This window comes from Petromyzon marinus, chromosome 8 (assembly GCF_048934315.1).
Source record: "Petromyzon marinus isolate PM22_M1 ecotype Great Lakes invasive population chromosome 8, UKy_Petmar_22M1.pri1.0, whole genome shotgun sequence".
NCBI classification, from domain to species: Eukaryota; Metazoa; Chordata; class Hyperoartia; order Petromyzontiformes; family Petromyzontidae; genus Petromyzon; species Petromyzon marinus.
In genome coordinates this window covers 5254217-5266425 of record NC_133674.1, presented here as the reverse complement: position 1 = coordinate 5266425, position 12209 = coordinate 5254217, and the positions used below count along the sequence as shown (strand labels likewise).

General features: G+C 47.1%; 1 protein-coding gene across 22 annotated transcripts in view; it reads left to right on the top strand.

The window, feature by feature from the left end:
• Nucleotides 1–12209, top strand: part of LOC116940156 (uncharacterized) — a 232355-nt gene that overhangs the window by 141832 nt on the left and 78314 nt on the right. For 19 of the 22 annotated variants that reach the window (XM_076065541.1, XM_076065547.1, XM_076065544.1 and 16 more), the window contains exons 5-10: nucleotides 4732–4830; nucleotides 6379–6564; nucleotides 8858–8890; nucleotides 10099–10197; nucleotides 11129–11227; nucleotides 12103–12201. In XM_076065541.1, the coding sequence (XP_075921656.1) occupies nucleotides 4732–4830; nucleotides 6379–6564; nucleotides 8858–8890; nucleotides 10099–10197; nucleotides 11129–11227; nucleotides 12103–12201 (615 nt within the window). The remainder of the gene's footprint in view (nucleotides 1–4731; nucleotides 4831–6378; nucleotides 6565–8857; nucleotides 8891–10098; nucleotides 10198–11128; nucleotides 11228–12102; nucleotides 12202–12209) is intronic. The other 3 variants (XM_076065539.1, XM_076065534.1, XM_076065550.1) reach the window with 1 other exon arrangement.

Genomic DNA, 12209 nt, shown 5'->3' with positions numbered 1-12209 from the left:
AGCAATCATCACCAGGTATAGAAGAGCTAAATTTAAGAGAGAGAGGAAACACAGAGAGATGGAGAAGCACATCAAATTGTCTGTATACGTAATCAGCTAGACCATGCGTTAATTGTGTTTTGACCGACCCTCTGTGCTGCATTATATTGTTTCCAAATTTTACTATATCTTGTTCAATTTGATGTGCTTCTCCATCTCTCTGTGTTTCCTCTCTCTCTTAAATTTAACTCTTCTATACCTGATGATGATTGCTTGCGTTGCAATCGAAACGTCGTATGCTATTATGTAATTTTATTTTATTTTTATTTCTTATTTCTACGTGACTTTACCGAAAAAACCAAAGAGTAATTCCTGCAGTCACGAAAGCACCAAATCAAGTTCTATCCTAACTAGCCAGTAACAATTAACGAATAAAAAAAACAATTAACGAATAAAAACACAATTAACGGACACTGCACGCGTGACGTCATTTGTTCGTGCTCGCTGGTTACTCTTGGAAACAACATGGTTTACGATCAATGAGTTTTAAAAGGTATTTTTAATCATTCTAGGTTACTCTATGAATTCCATTTTATTATAGTTATTTTATATTGGCATATTCATACGTGATTATTCACCAATGACTCTTGTGTACGATATAATTTCACACATTTATAAATCACCTCACGTACCCCCTGGGGCATTGCCACGTGTACCCCCGGCGTTGAGAACCACTGCTCTTTAAAAGAAGATGTTTTTCAACCATTTCAGTGTTCATACATGTGGGAGAAAATCATAGCACCTCGGAAAAACCCACGCTAGCAAGGGGGCAACGCTCTATCCCGCACAGAAAGGACAGATATTTGTCTCCACTTTTGCCAAACTGCCTTCTCTTGGCGAACCAGGGTAAGGCACCTCCTCGACGCCTACGGGAAGGAGATTTTGCAAATATATTTGTGCAATCCAACCAGCGCTCGCCTCCACAGTGTCGGAGTACAGGTATGCACCGCCATCGTTTGGCTATATTTAGTGTAAGAGACACGATAATCCAGAAATTGTAGTTGAAAAATTATTCAGTATAGGAAGAGGATTAAGGGTCCTTACCCCGTACTTCTGATTAGCACGGTTGGCTACATATGGCGCGAAATAAGTTCAACATACATACAAAAGGTTGGTATGTGTGACCATGTACATTCATCATCATCAGCTATGGTCAGCCCACTGCTGGATGAGAGCATCCCCAAACCGCCACTACCCATAATGATCATTTGATGCAATGATACACATAAACTAATCTCCGCATGTATATTTTAAAATAATATATTTACAGTATATCTTGCGTCACCATGGCATTGGTGAGGGGGCGGGGGGGGGGATGCTGATTGTCGTGGGCCTCCTGACCCTCCAGGCCTGGTCCAGGGCGTGTCAGTCGCCTCCTTAAATCCACCGTGAAATCAAATGTTTTGCAAATAAAGAGTTACAATGAAAAAACAAATATATACGCATTTAAATTAATGTATCATCCAGCAGATGACTGATAATATAGCACAACTACATTGATTACACATGCCAGTGTATTGGCGATGAAATTGTTCTCAACACGTTTATTGTCAATATTCTGGACACGTTTTATGCCGTGAATGTTCACATGGCACGCACAAGCAACCGCGTGCTGCGTATATGCTTTCGTGTGTTTATTCATTTCTTTTGTTCCTTTTATTATTGTGGATTTCGGAGCCCTCACTAAAGTGTAACTATGAATGCTTCTCAAAGCAAATTTGCAGTGGCCAATTAATATCGCTGTATTGTAATGAGAATGTGAGAAAAATTTTTTAAATTGAACTGCGTGAATATAAAGATGCCTCGATGGTACAGCCCGTGCTGTCTGGCCACATTTGTGCAGCAGTCATGGTGACGGAGCAGTTACCATGGTGATGGATCCCGAGAGAAATCTGATTGGATGAGATTGAGGTTGTTGCTAAGCAACAGCAGTAAGGACTTGTCCATTGGGCTGTGCTAAGGGGGGTGGCAGTCGGATGGCCATTATCAAGAGAGCTGAAATGAATCGTTCCATTTAATGTTCTGCGAATTCTAATACTTATTGAAATACTTAGAACACCTTTAAATTATCAGTATATTAAAACCGCAGCTAAACAGAGGCTACCATATATATAATGCATTTAACACATTCCAAACGTTTCCACATTGTACTGTATATAATGCCTATATTGAAATATAACAACAATTTTATTTTCACAAATCACGCACATTTCTTTTGTGCAGATAGCCAGCAGCAAATGCTTAGCTCGTGCTGAACGACCTCGAAAGCGGAGAGCCTTTGATTGTCATTCGCGTAAAAATCCATTGCCGCAGCGTGATTTATGATTCATCATTTCTGGGGATATGTGGAAGTTATTTCCAGGTGGGATCATCAAGCCAGTGGGCACGATCTTAATCCGCCGCTGCTTAGTTTTTTCGTGATAGGGGCGGGCAGGCGGCTGGAGCTTCCCGCCGCTGTTCGATCGCTTTGATGTCGTCGCAGGTGCCAGTCGCATGTGTGTTTATTTGCAATGAAGGTTTTTTTGGGTTGGATCGCGTAAATGTAAAAGCGTCGTTGACCCACCACCACCCGACACAGCCAATCAGTAAGGTTTGTCACACAAACGAAACGTGCCAATTAGTTATTACTTCAGCACACCGGTGTGCTGGAGAGTAACCCACAACCTTTACAATGTGAGTGTGACGTTTCGCTGGTTCATCAGGCGATTTGCCATAGTTGTGAAGAGGTCTTCCTGTTTACGGTCTTAAATAAAGTCAGATTATGTCATCACTGTGCCTATCGGTGGTGGTGGGTTAATTACACATTATATTTACACGATCTAACGTGAATTTACGTCTTGCGACAGAACGCACATTTAACAATAACAGCTGCTGTCTGCCTCATTTGAATATTTTACAACGTAAACCACAGCCTCACAACAATTCTTTCCACGTGACACTCAGTGGAATTTGGTAAACGTCCCAATGTTGCAGGACCCTCCTGAAATGTAACAAAGGAGTCTTGGGACTTTCTAATGCTTTCCTGGGTAAATAAAGGGCATTGCTTTCTTAGTGAATTATACAGTGGGCTGATGGTTCGGGCAATGTCCATTTTGGGGCAACATACATGTGGTAGAGTGAGCAGCTCTCAAATCAGAGGGTTATGAGTTCAATTGCGACGCTGATTGGGGGTTGACGCGGCCAATCTTGCCATACAAGGAGTGCCACTCTGTAGGGAAGTCAACAGTGGTTGTCCTTCGTAGGAACTCACCCCCATTTTAGGAATGTGGATTTTTTTCTAACACCGGTCCAGGGATTTAAACAGAGGAGATGAGCACTGCCTCAATGCTTATTTGCGCAGGAAATAATTTTGAGTAGCTGGATCTAAACACACACACCGCCTGGGAGCAAGGCCAGATGTACTTATATCCAAAGTGTCTGCTTGTATCAAGTCTATTTTATTTGACCTGGTGCGATCTCAAAAGACCTGGGTCACGACAATAAAAAAAAATTCAATCAAATACAGTAATTAAGCAAATAGAAATCAGAGCAAAAACAACTCTGTCACAGGAGTTGCCCTTTGCCTTCCTCCCACCAGTGCAGTTTGTATGTACGCACGTTGAACTTCTTTCCCACCGTATGCAGCCAATCGTGCTAATCGGAGGTGCGGGAAGCTTCTATTTTCGGTGTAAAATTTCCCTCTGAATATATACGCATCTCTGCTTGCTAGTGTAGTGACATAGAATTTGTCACGAAGTAGTATAGCGCTGGCTGCTGCCAGGGAAGGGGATCTGCAGCTTGTAGCTGCCCTGACTGACAGCAGGCCACGGGATAGACCCGAGAGGGATCTAGGGGAAAGGTTACGGAAGGGACACGTCGGGACCCTGCTAGTAGGTTCTAGAAAAGGGGGCGTGGCCAGGGCGGAGCGAGGCCGCGCTGGGAGGATAAAATGGGACCCCGAGCAGGAGCTCGGGGCTGTCGTTAGGAGTGGGATCCCGTCGTCGTTGCTGTTGGAAGATCGTCGTCATTGCTGCTGTCGTCTCCACTTGATAATTGCGCTGCTAGCGGTAGTTGGCTGTCTTAGTTCAGCGCCGTCAGTGTCAGATGGCTAAGTGTTGTTTTGTAAGCTAGCAACCAGTATAGAGTTGCGTATAAGCGAGAGACAGAGAGTGTGTGAACAGCGTAGGGTGTGTATTGAATGCAGTGTATACAGTATGCTGGGTGTTTAATTAAAGCATTGCCTCCAATAAATTACGTCTCCAAGTCAGTCACTATACGAGCATGGAGCCAATTGAAAAGGTGAGCTCCGAGGAGGCAGATGTGGGTCCAATGAGGCGTCGAGGCACAGGAACACGTTGGGGAGTCGGCGACTAACTCTGCCGAGTCGCCCTCGCTCGCAGCGTGGACCTTGTAGACTTTTTGGCTGGCCATCAAACAAAGACGGTCACCGCTCTCAGATATGCGCTTCTGCGACCGTCTAGAATGCTCTTCCTTCCGGTGTTAGGAAGCGACAGGAGCTATGCACTTTTAAATCAAGATTGAAAACTAATTTGTTCAGAACTGCTTTTGGTGTTTGGTTCGTTGTCTTTCTTCCGCACCTCCGATTAGCGCGGTTGGCAACGTACGGTGCGAAAGAAGTTCAACATGCGTACGCACGTAGACAGAGTCGGGGGGGCGGTCGCACCAAGCCTCCACCTTTGTCTTTGTGCACAGAATGGCTTCACCCCACTCTACATGGCAGCGCAGGAGAACCACTTGGAGATTGTCAAGTTTCTGCTGGACAATGGGGCCAACCAGAGCGTTGCGACAGAGGTACCTACTCCGTAACGCCGGAGATGCTTCGCCGTGTGTTGTTTTATGGATTTCAGTTGTTGTTACCTGACCGGGTGGCTCAGTGGAAGAGCGAGTGGCTCACAAATAAGGTTATGGGTTTAAATCCTGGTTGGGGGTTGTTTTATTTGGCTCATTTCATCATAATCCTGCTGAGGTTGGTAAAATGAGCACCACGTTGTATGAATTTTAAACATCTTTGGCACCGTATGTAGCCAACTGTGCTAATCAGAGGTGCAGGGAAGTCAGCAGTGCTCATCCTATGGATAAACTGGACCCGTCATTGGAATGTGGATTTTCCACCGGTGACCTAGGGCTGTAAATAGGAGATGTCATTGTGTTTATTGCTCATTCCTGTGGCTTAATGATTTTTGCAGCTGCAGTCAAAATTAAGTTTATTCTGCTTGACAGTAATAAATGATACACCCGTATGCTGATGGATATTGTGGAAGTGATTCTTAGAGCTGTTGATAACAGCATCAGCCAGTGGAAGTAAATCAGATCTGTGTTGTAGCACCTGCAGCTTTAATGGCAGCTGTGTTTACAGCTGGCTTGCTCACGCTGAACAGCTGCGCGTATTACAAAGCAATTAATTCACGACAATAAAAATGTAATTTATTAAACTGCGTTTAAATGTGACCACATCGCAAAAACACTGCTGAAGCGGCGGGCATGTTCATTTATTAAGGAGACAGTCCGTCACAGGTAAAGGAAGAAAGGAAGGATTGAGCGTGAATTTGAACAGGGGCAGCGAGTCAACAACACAGATGGATGGGGGTAGAGAAACTTGCGGGGCGTAGAGGAGAATTGTTGATCATCCACTGAGTGAAGGTTGACTGGGGGGGCTTCAATTGCAAGTTTTGCTTTCATTCATATCGATTTTCAATCTCACCTTGTGCACAGAACATGCGCCGGGCCGCACGTGTGTGACGACGCACGTGTGTGATGACGCACGTGTGTGATGACGCACGTGTGTGATGACGCACGTGTGTGACAACACGTGTTTGTGTAGCTCTCGGACGGGTGTGACGACGCACGTGTGTGACGACGCACGTGTGTGACGACGTGTTTGTGTAGCTCTTGGACGTGTGTGACGACGCACGTGTGTGACGACGCACGTGTGTGACGACGCACGTATGTGATGACGTGTTTGTGTAGCTCTCGGACGGGTGTGACGACGCACGTGTGTGACGACGCACGTGTGTGACGACGCACGTGTGTGACAACACGTGTTTGTGTAGCTCTTGGACGTGTGTGATGACGCACGTGTGTGACGACGCACGTGTGTGACGACGCACGTGTGTGACAACACGTGTTTGTGTAGCTCTTGGACGGGTGTGACGATGCACGGGTGTGACGACGCGTGTTTGTGTAGCTCTCGGACGGGTGTGTGTTTTCGGGTCGTGCCGCGCCCGACGTTTCGGCTCCACGTGCTGGGAGTGTCTCGGCCATCAGAGAGCCGGATAGCACCACCGTGAAAAAACCTCCCTGGCGGCAGCAGTAACCGGCGTGCGTGCGTGCGTGTTGCAGGACGGCTTCACCCCACTGGCCGTGGCGCTCCAGCAGGGCCACGAGCAGGTGGTGGGGCTGCTCCTTGAGAGCGACACCAAGGGCAAAGTGCGGCTGCCGGCGCTGCACATCGCCGCGCGCAAGGACGACACTAACGCCGCCGCGCTGCTGCTGCAGCACGAGCACAACGCCGATGTCACCTCCAAGGTAGCGGCGCCGCTCCGTGTGCCAGCGCACACGCGTTTAAGGCAAAGATCCCCCACTGTTGTAGCCTTAACAAACTGTAGGCCCAAGCGCTGTTAGTGAAGGCCGGAACGGCACACGACGGGGTGGGTGGCCAGCACCACGTCCGCCCACACTTGTCTCCCTAGCGGCGATGTTTACACACCGCACCAGGTATTTATGTGTTGCTGAATTGACCTAGGGGAGGCCCAGGACCAGTTCAGTTAATCGTCACTGGTGTTAAACACGAGCGGGAATCGAACTCGGCTCTCGGGGTTCAGAGCGCAGCATGGTAACCGCTACACAACTGCTCCCCATACACACCTATATATGGACAAACATCCCCCCCCATGCAGCCTCCATGTAGCCTTTAATAGATTGTGAGGGCAAGTGCTTTTAGCGAGCAAGCATGATATGCACATAAGCAGAAGGACAAATATTCGACCAATAGCCTTAATTGACTGTCCTGGCAGACACGGCACACGAGGTGTTGGGTTGCCAGTACCACGCCCAGCCACTTTTGTCTCCGCAGTACTGATGTTTACACACTATACAAGGTACTCATTTAATGCTGAGTCTACCTAGGGTACCGTTTCAGTTATTCACTGATGCTTGCCACAAGTGGGAATCGAAATCGAGCCACCGAGTTCGGAGTGCAATGCTCTAACCACAATACCCCTCCCCATAGACATATACACACACGCTCATACGCACACAAAGACACATCAACGGACACACACACACACACAGATTCACACACGCACACACATCCTGGTACCTATCGATCTCTGTGCCATCCATTGGTGGGTCTAGGAGGGGAGCTATTATCATAAAAAGCTGGCAGGGAGAGTGGCTCTGCGGCCTGCGTGGAGGCAACGTGTGAACTGGCGTGAGCTCCTGTGGGGCGTCCAGGTATCTGCAGGCATGGGACGCCTCTTCTTCAGCGGTCATCGTTTTTTGCAGCGGGAGTAAAACACAATTTATTTCCGTGCCACAATTGTAAATAATTTATTTCATAATTGTGCGTTAGTTCAGCTTAATTCCGGTGATGCATGTTTGCCATTGCATTTTGACAAATGATAACTCATATAATTGATAATGGCCAATAGCATAGTAAATGTAATGAATTACTTTTTGTGTAATTGACTGCAAGCCTGGGATTGCCACAGAGCCTCGTTTCTTGTATGGGGTAAAACATTATCCGTCTCCATCACACATGGGTCCTCGCCTAGCTCCCCTCCCTGGGGGTTGCGATACTAAATTTTCTGAGGCCATTATAGAGCAATCCTTTGTGCAGTTATAATATATTTGTGCAGTTATAATATACGCAATGAAAATATAGAACAGCAAAATGCAAATTACAAATGTACATTCTATTACGAATAGATATTTTTTCCCCAATACACAATGTGGTATGCATTCAAATAATATTGTTAAGGAAAATGCAACGATTAGCAAACGATTGTGATAGATTTAACCGAATTTCCTTGTTACAAACGGTCACAAAATGATGATGATGATGTTGTTTTTTTGCGCATGACATGCATGTATTCTTGAACAATGTTGTCATACGGTAAACACAACAATGGCTTTGCTTCACATGAGTAATGCACAATGTTTTTTGTTTTATATATATTTTTTTTTTAATTTTCAGATCACGTTTCATTATGCCGTATTAACCATTCACTCTCCGATGTGCTTCCGCCAAATGAATGACAACGGCTGTGTGAACGGCAGGTTCCACCGTAGCCATGCGGCGCTGATCCAGCGCCGCTGCCGCATTCGCCTGCGTTCGTCTTTGTCTTGCCGCTGCCGTGCATAATTAGGCCGCCGGGCCTCTGCACTGTTTCGCCGAATCACGTGCACCCCCAGCCAGTGGCGTATCTAGGAAAATAATAAAGCAGAGAGGCACGCGGGGGGGGTAGGCGGAGTCGTAGGGGGGCTGGCCCCGATTTGATCTATTAAGGGGTTGAGGGTTGTGTGGGGGGTTACTGCTTGAGTGAACCCGGGAACATTCAGTTTTCTGCCTGACCGAATTCAGAAGGCACTAAAGGAGTGTGTGTGTGGGGGGGTGGGGGGGGGGTGGGAACGGGTGGGGAAAAGGAGATGGGCAGAGCGACAGATACTCCACTGGCACCGGCCATCGCTTTGCGACGCTCGCTGTGCGCGCGGTCGCAGCAGCAGCAGCAGCAGCAGCACGACGCCGATCACGCGGCTCCGTTACTCATCATCCCACGTGTGATCTTTGTTTTCTCCACGCTGCCTGGCTTGTGCTCAGCTCTCGCAGATGATGCTGAACCAAACCACTGAGGTATAACAGCACGCGCGTGTCACGCGCGCTCGCTCGCTCCCAGGCGAGCCTGCGAGCGAGCGAGCGTCCCCCCGATGCCCGTGCACACACGGCTCACCTGGTCCGTCGCCCCCGTACACGGGGACGTGACGCGTCTTGAACGCTTGCAGCTGAGCATCGAGATATATACGTGCTTTCCACATGTGTATTGCATGCTTGCATCTGTGTATGAGGTATCTAAATGTGCATACACGTTAACAACAAAAAAATCCAAATATACTATGGACGTGATTGAATCATTTTTATATTTTCATACCGGTAATTCGATTTGGATTGAGTGTGCAAAATGAGCTTTTGCATCCATCACAGATCTCTGCATTTGTAACATGTATTTGCCTTGCATGTTAAATTGGGGATTCGTTTTAATGCCCCGAATAGTGATAATTGTGGTGCAGTAACTCCACGGCGGTTCACTTTGGGGCACGGCAGTGCACTCGCGGGACGGAGCGTGTGGCAATCCACGCGTGAGAGTCTCTCTACCTTGTGGATGGCTCTTACCTAATAAGGCTAATTGGGAAATATAAAGCTGATAACTCTTCTTCACTGGCATTAACGTAAGGGAATTTGTTGCCCGTTTATCGTGACCATCCACACAGTAGAGACAACTCCGACCCGTTGAATCGCACATTTGCTCGGGATGCCGCTTGCTGTAGTCTCGAGTGATACTGGGGTAAAAAAACCTAAGCCCTCGTGGGTCTAAATCCAGTTAATACATTTTTTAAAAAACCTTCCTCAAATCCATGTGTTTGTTTTAATGTACCCAAATATCCTGTAATTCATAAGTGCAAAGGAGTCGAAGATAAGCTTATGAAGTTAGCATATAGATCAGAGCACAAACTTGAAAAAATAATTCTCAAAGAAGGAATACAATAAAACCCTCCATTTAGCTAGGATTCAACTTTTGCAGCATCATGTCAGAATGTTTTTTTTTCTCAACAAACGCGACGAGCTTTGCCCCAACAGTGGCAAGTACCAGTCTTAAACTGAGATCTGTGTGAAAGGAAAGAGGCAAATTTTAGTTGGTGCGGGGGGGGGGGGAGAAAAAAATATGATAGTACACATCTGGTATGGGTGGGCAGACATCAGATATTCGGCACACAGCAGCCTCATTCATGCTGTGTCCTCCTTCTCCTCGTCCTCCCTCGTCATCCTCCTCCTGCTGTTTCCAGAGTGGCTTCACCCCCCTGCACATCGCGGCGCACTACGGCAACATGAATGTGGCCACGCTGCTCCTCAACCTGGGCGCCGCGGTCGACTTCACTGCACGGGTACCGATCCGCTGAGCGCGCAGCCGCCCCCCCACCCCCCCCGCGCGCTCCTCGTGGTGCTTTTGTTTGGCTTGTTTATGTTTAAAAAAATGCGGGAGCCATAATGCCACTTTAGATTTTTTTTTTTTCAGGAGGTGTTATGTCCCACTCAGGATGTGTGTGCTATATTAGTGTCGTGTCCTGAGATGAAGACAAAGTCATTTGGATCTTCTCTCAATGTTGCAGCGCTTCACCCCGTGCCAGGGAACATCCCCTGAACATGACATCGTAGAACTATTTCTGAAGTCACTGCAAATAGCCCCCTTTATCCGTGCGAGAGGCACAACTTTTAATATACACCCCGCAAAGAGTGCTCATCCCATTTCAGTGCAACTATGTTCTTAAATTTTGGTCTTAACGAAATAAAATGAACAAGTTTGTGTTTTTGTACAATCAGAAGTGCCAGAGCTTGGGCCATCAACTCGCTACTCATGATAATCCAGTTTCGCCACAGGTGGTCGCCCAAATTCAAAAACTATAAATTACTTAAATGTTTTTTTTTTATTTTACCAGGGGAGGCCCACTGAGCTATGTAGCTCTTTTTCAGCAGTGACCTGGCTGCCACAAATGACAGCTCAACGAAGTGGCTTTTCACGTGGACATTTATAACAGTCAAATCCTCTAAACGTGTGTTTCTAAATGTGGAGGGGAAAACCGGAGGACTCGGAGAAAAAAAAACTGCAATACCACACAGCGACCAGGCAAACTCCAAATATACAGGCGTCAGGGTCGGGATCGAACTCACGACCTATATACCAAGCGAGGCAATTATTATCTCGCCACCACAGCACCCCCAAGGTTATGATCTCAGCTGGGTCGGGTGCCGAGCCCCTCAGCCCCCTTTATTTGAGACGATCTCAGTGTCGGCCGCTCCCTGCGCGATGTTTTACAGAATGGCATCACTCCCCTCCACGTGGCCGCCAAGCGAGGGAACAACAACATGGTGAAGCTGCTGCTCGACCGGGGAGCAAAGATCGACACCAAGACCAGGGTACGATGTCCTGCAGTGCCCTCTCCACAGACACAGCCTGCACAATTTAGCAAACCACTGCTGCTGGTGCTGTCACCAAAGACAAAGACCCCCTCTCTAGGCCTTAAAGACCTTTCAGGGCATGTGTGGTTAGCGGGCACCTATTAAAGCCATAACAACAGACCACTTCAAGCGGATGGTGTGATTAGCACCGAGCCCAGTCACATTTTTCTCCCCAGTGCTAATGAGTAGAAGCCACACCGCGTGCGATATATTTTTTCCTGAGTCAGCCGAGGATCTTCAGATGCAACTTGCCGTAGATGATATCTGTGACTGGGAATTTAATTCAGGTTTCTGGATTTGTGGTGCAGTTCGCAAACCACTGCTGATACCGCACACCACAACAGCCGGGACTTTGGAGTTAGCCCAGGTGGTGTTTCAAAGCAAGCTCTGAGTGGTTCACAGGGAGTCTTGCGCATTTGAGGCCATGTTATTGTGGGTCTGTAGAGCCCTGCTCAGTTCAGCAGCTAAACATATGGTTGCTGCCAGACCTATAAATAAATTTTTGTACTAAAATGTGGGCTAAAACTCTCAAGTTTGTCTAATAGAAGAAATTGAATCAAGTTAAATTAATTACATTTCCAGTAATGAATAGCAGACACAGACATGAAAGCCTGCAAACTTCTCTGTCTAATGTAACGGCATAAGTGTCATTTTAATATTACGATCTTGACTCAACGTTAACCGTGGAGCTCATGTTAGGTTTCACGGGATTATTACACTTGAGAATGTTCAGCTTTAAATACGTGGATGCTGCTTGGAGGATATATCCAACAATGAATTGCCACGCCAGTTAAACTAAAAACAGAAATGGCTGTTTCTCTTGGCACGTGTAGGACGGACTGACGCCGTTGCACTGTGCTGCCCGGAGTGGGCACGAGAAGGTGATTGAGATGCTGCTGGAAAGAGACGCTCCAATCCTGGCCAAGACCAAGGTACAATG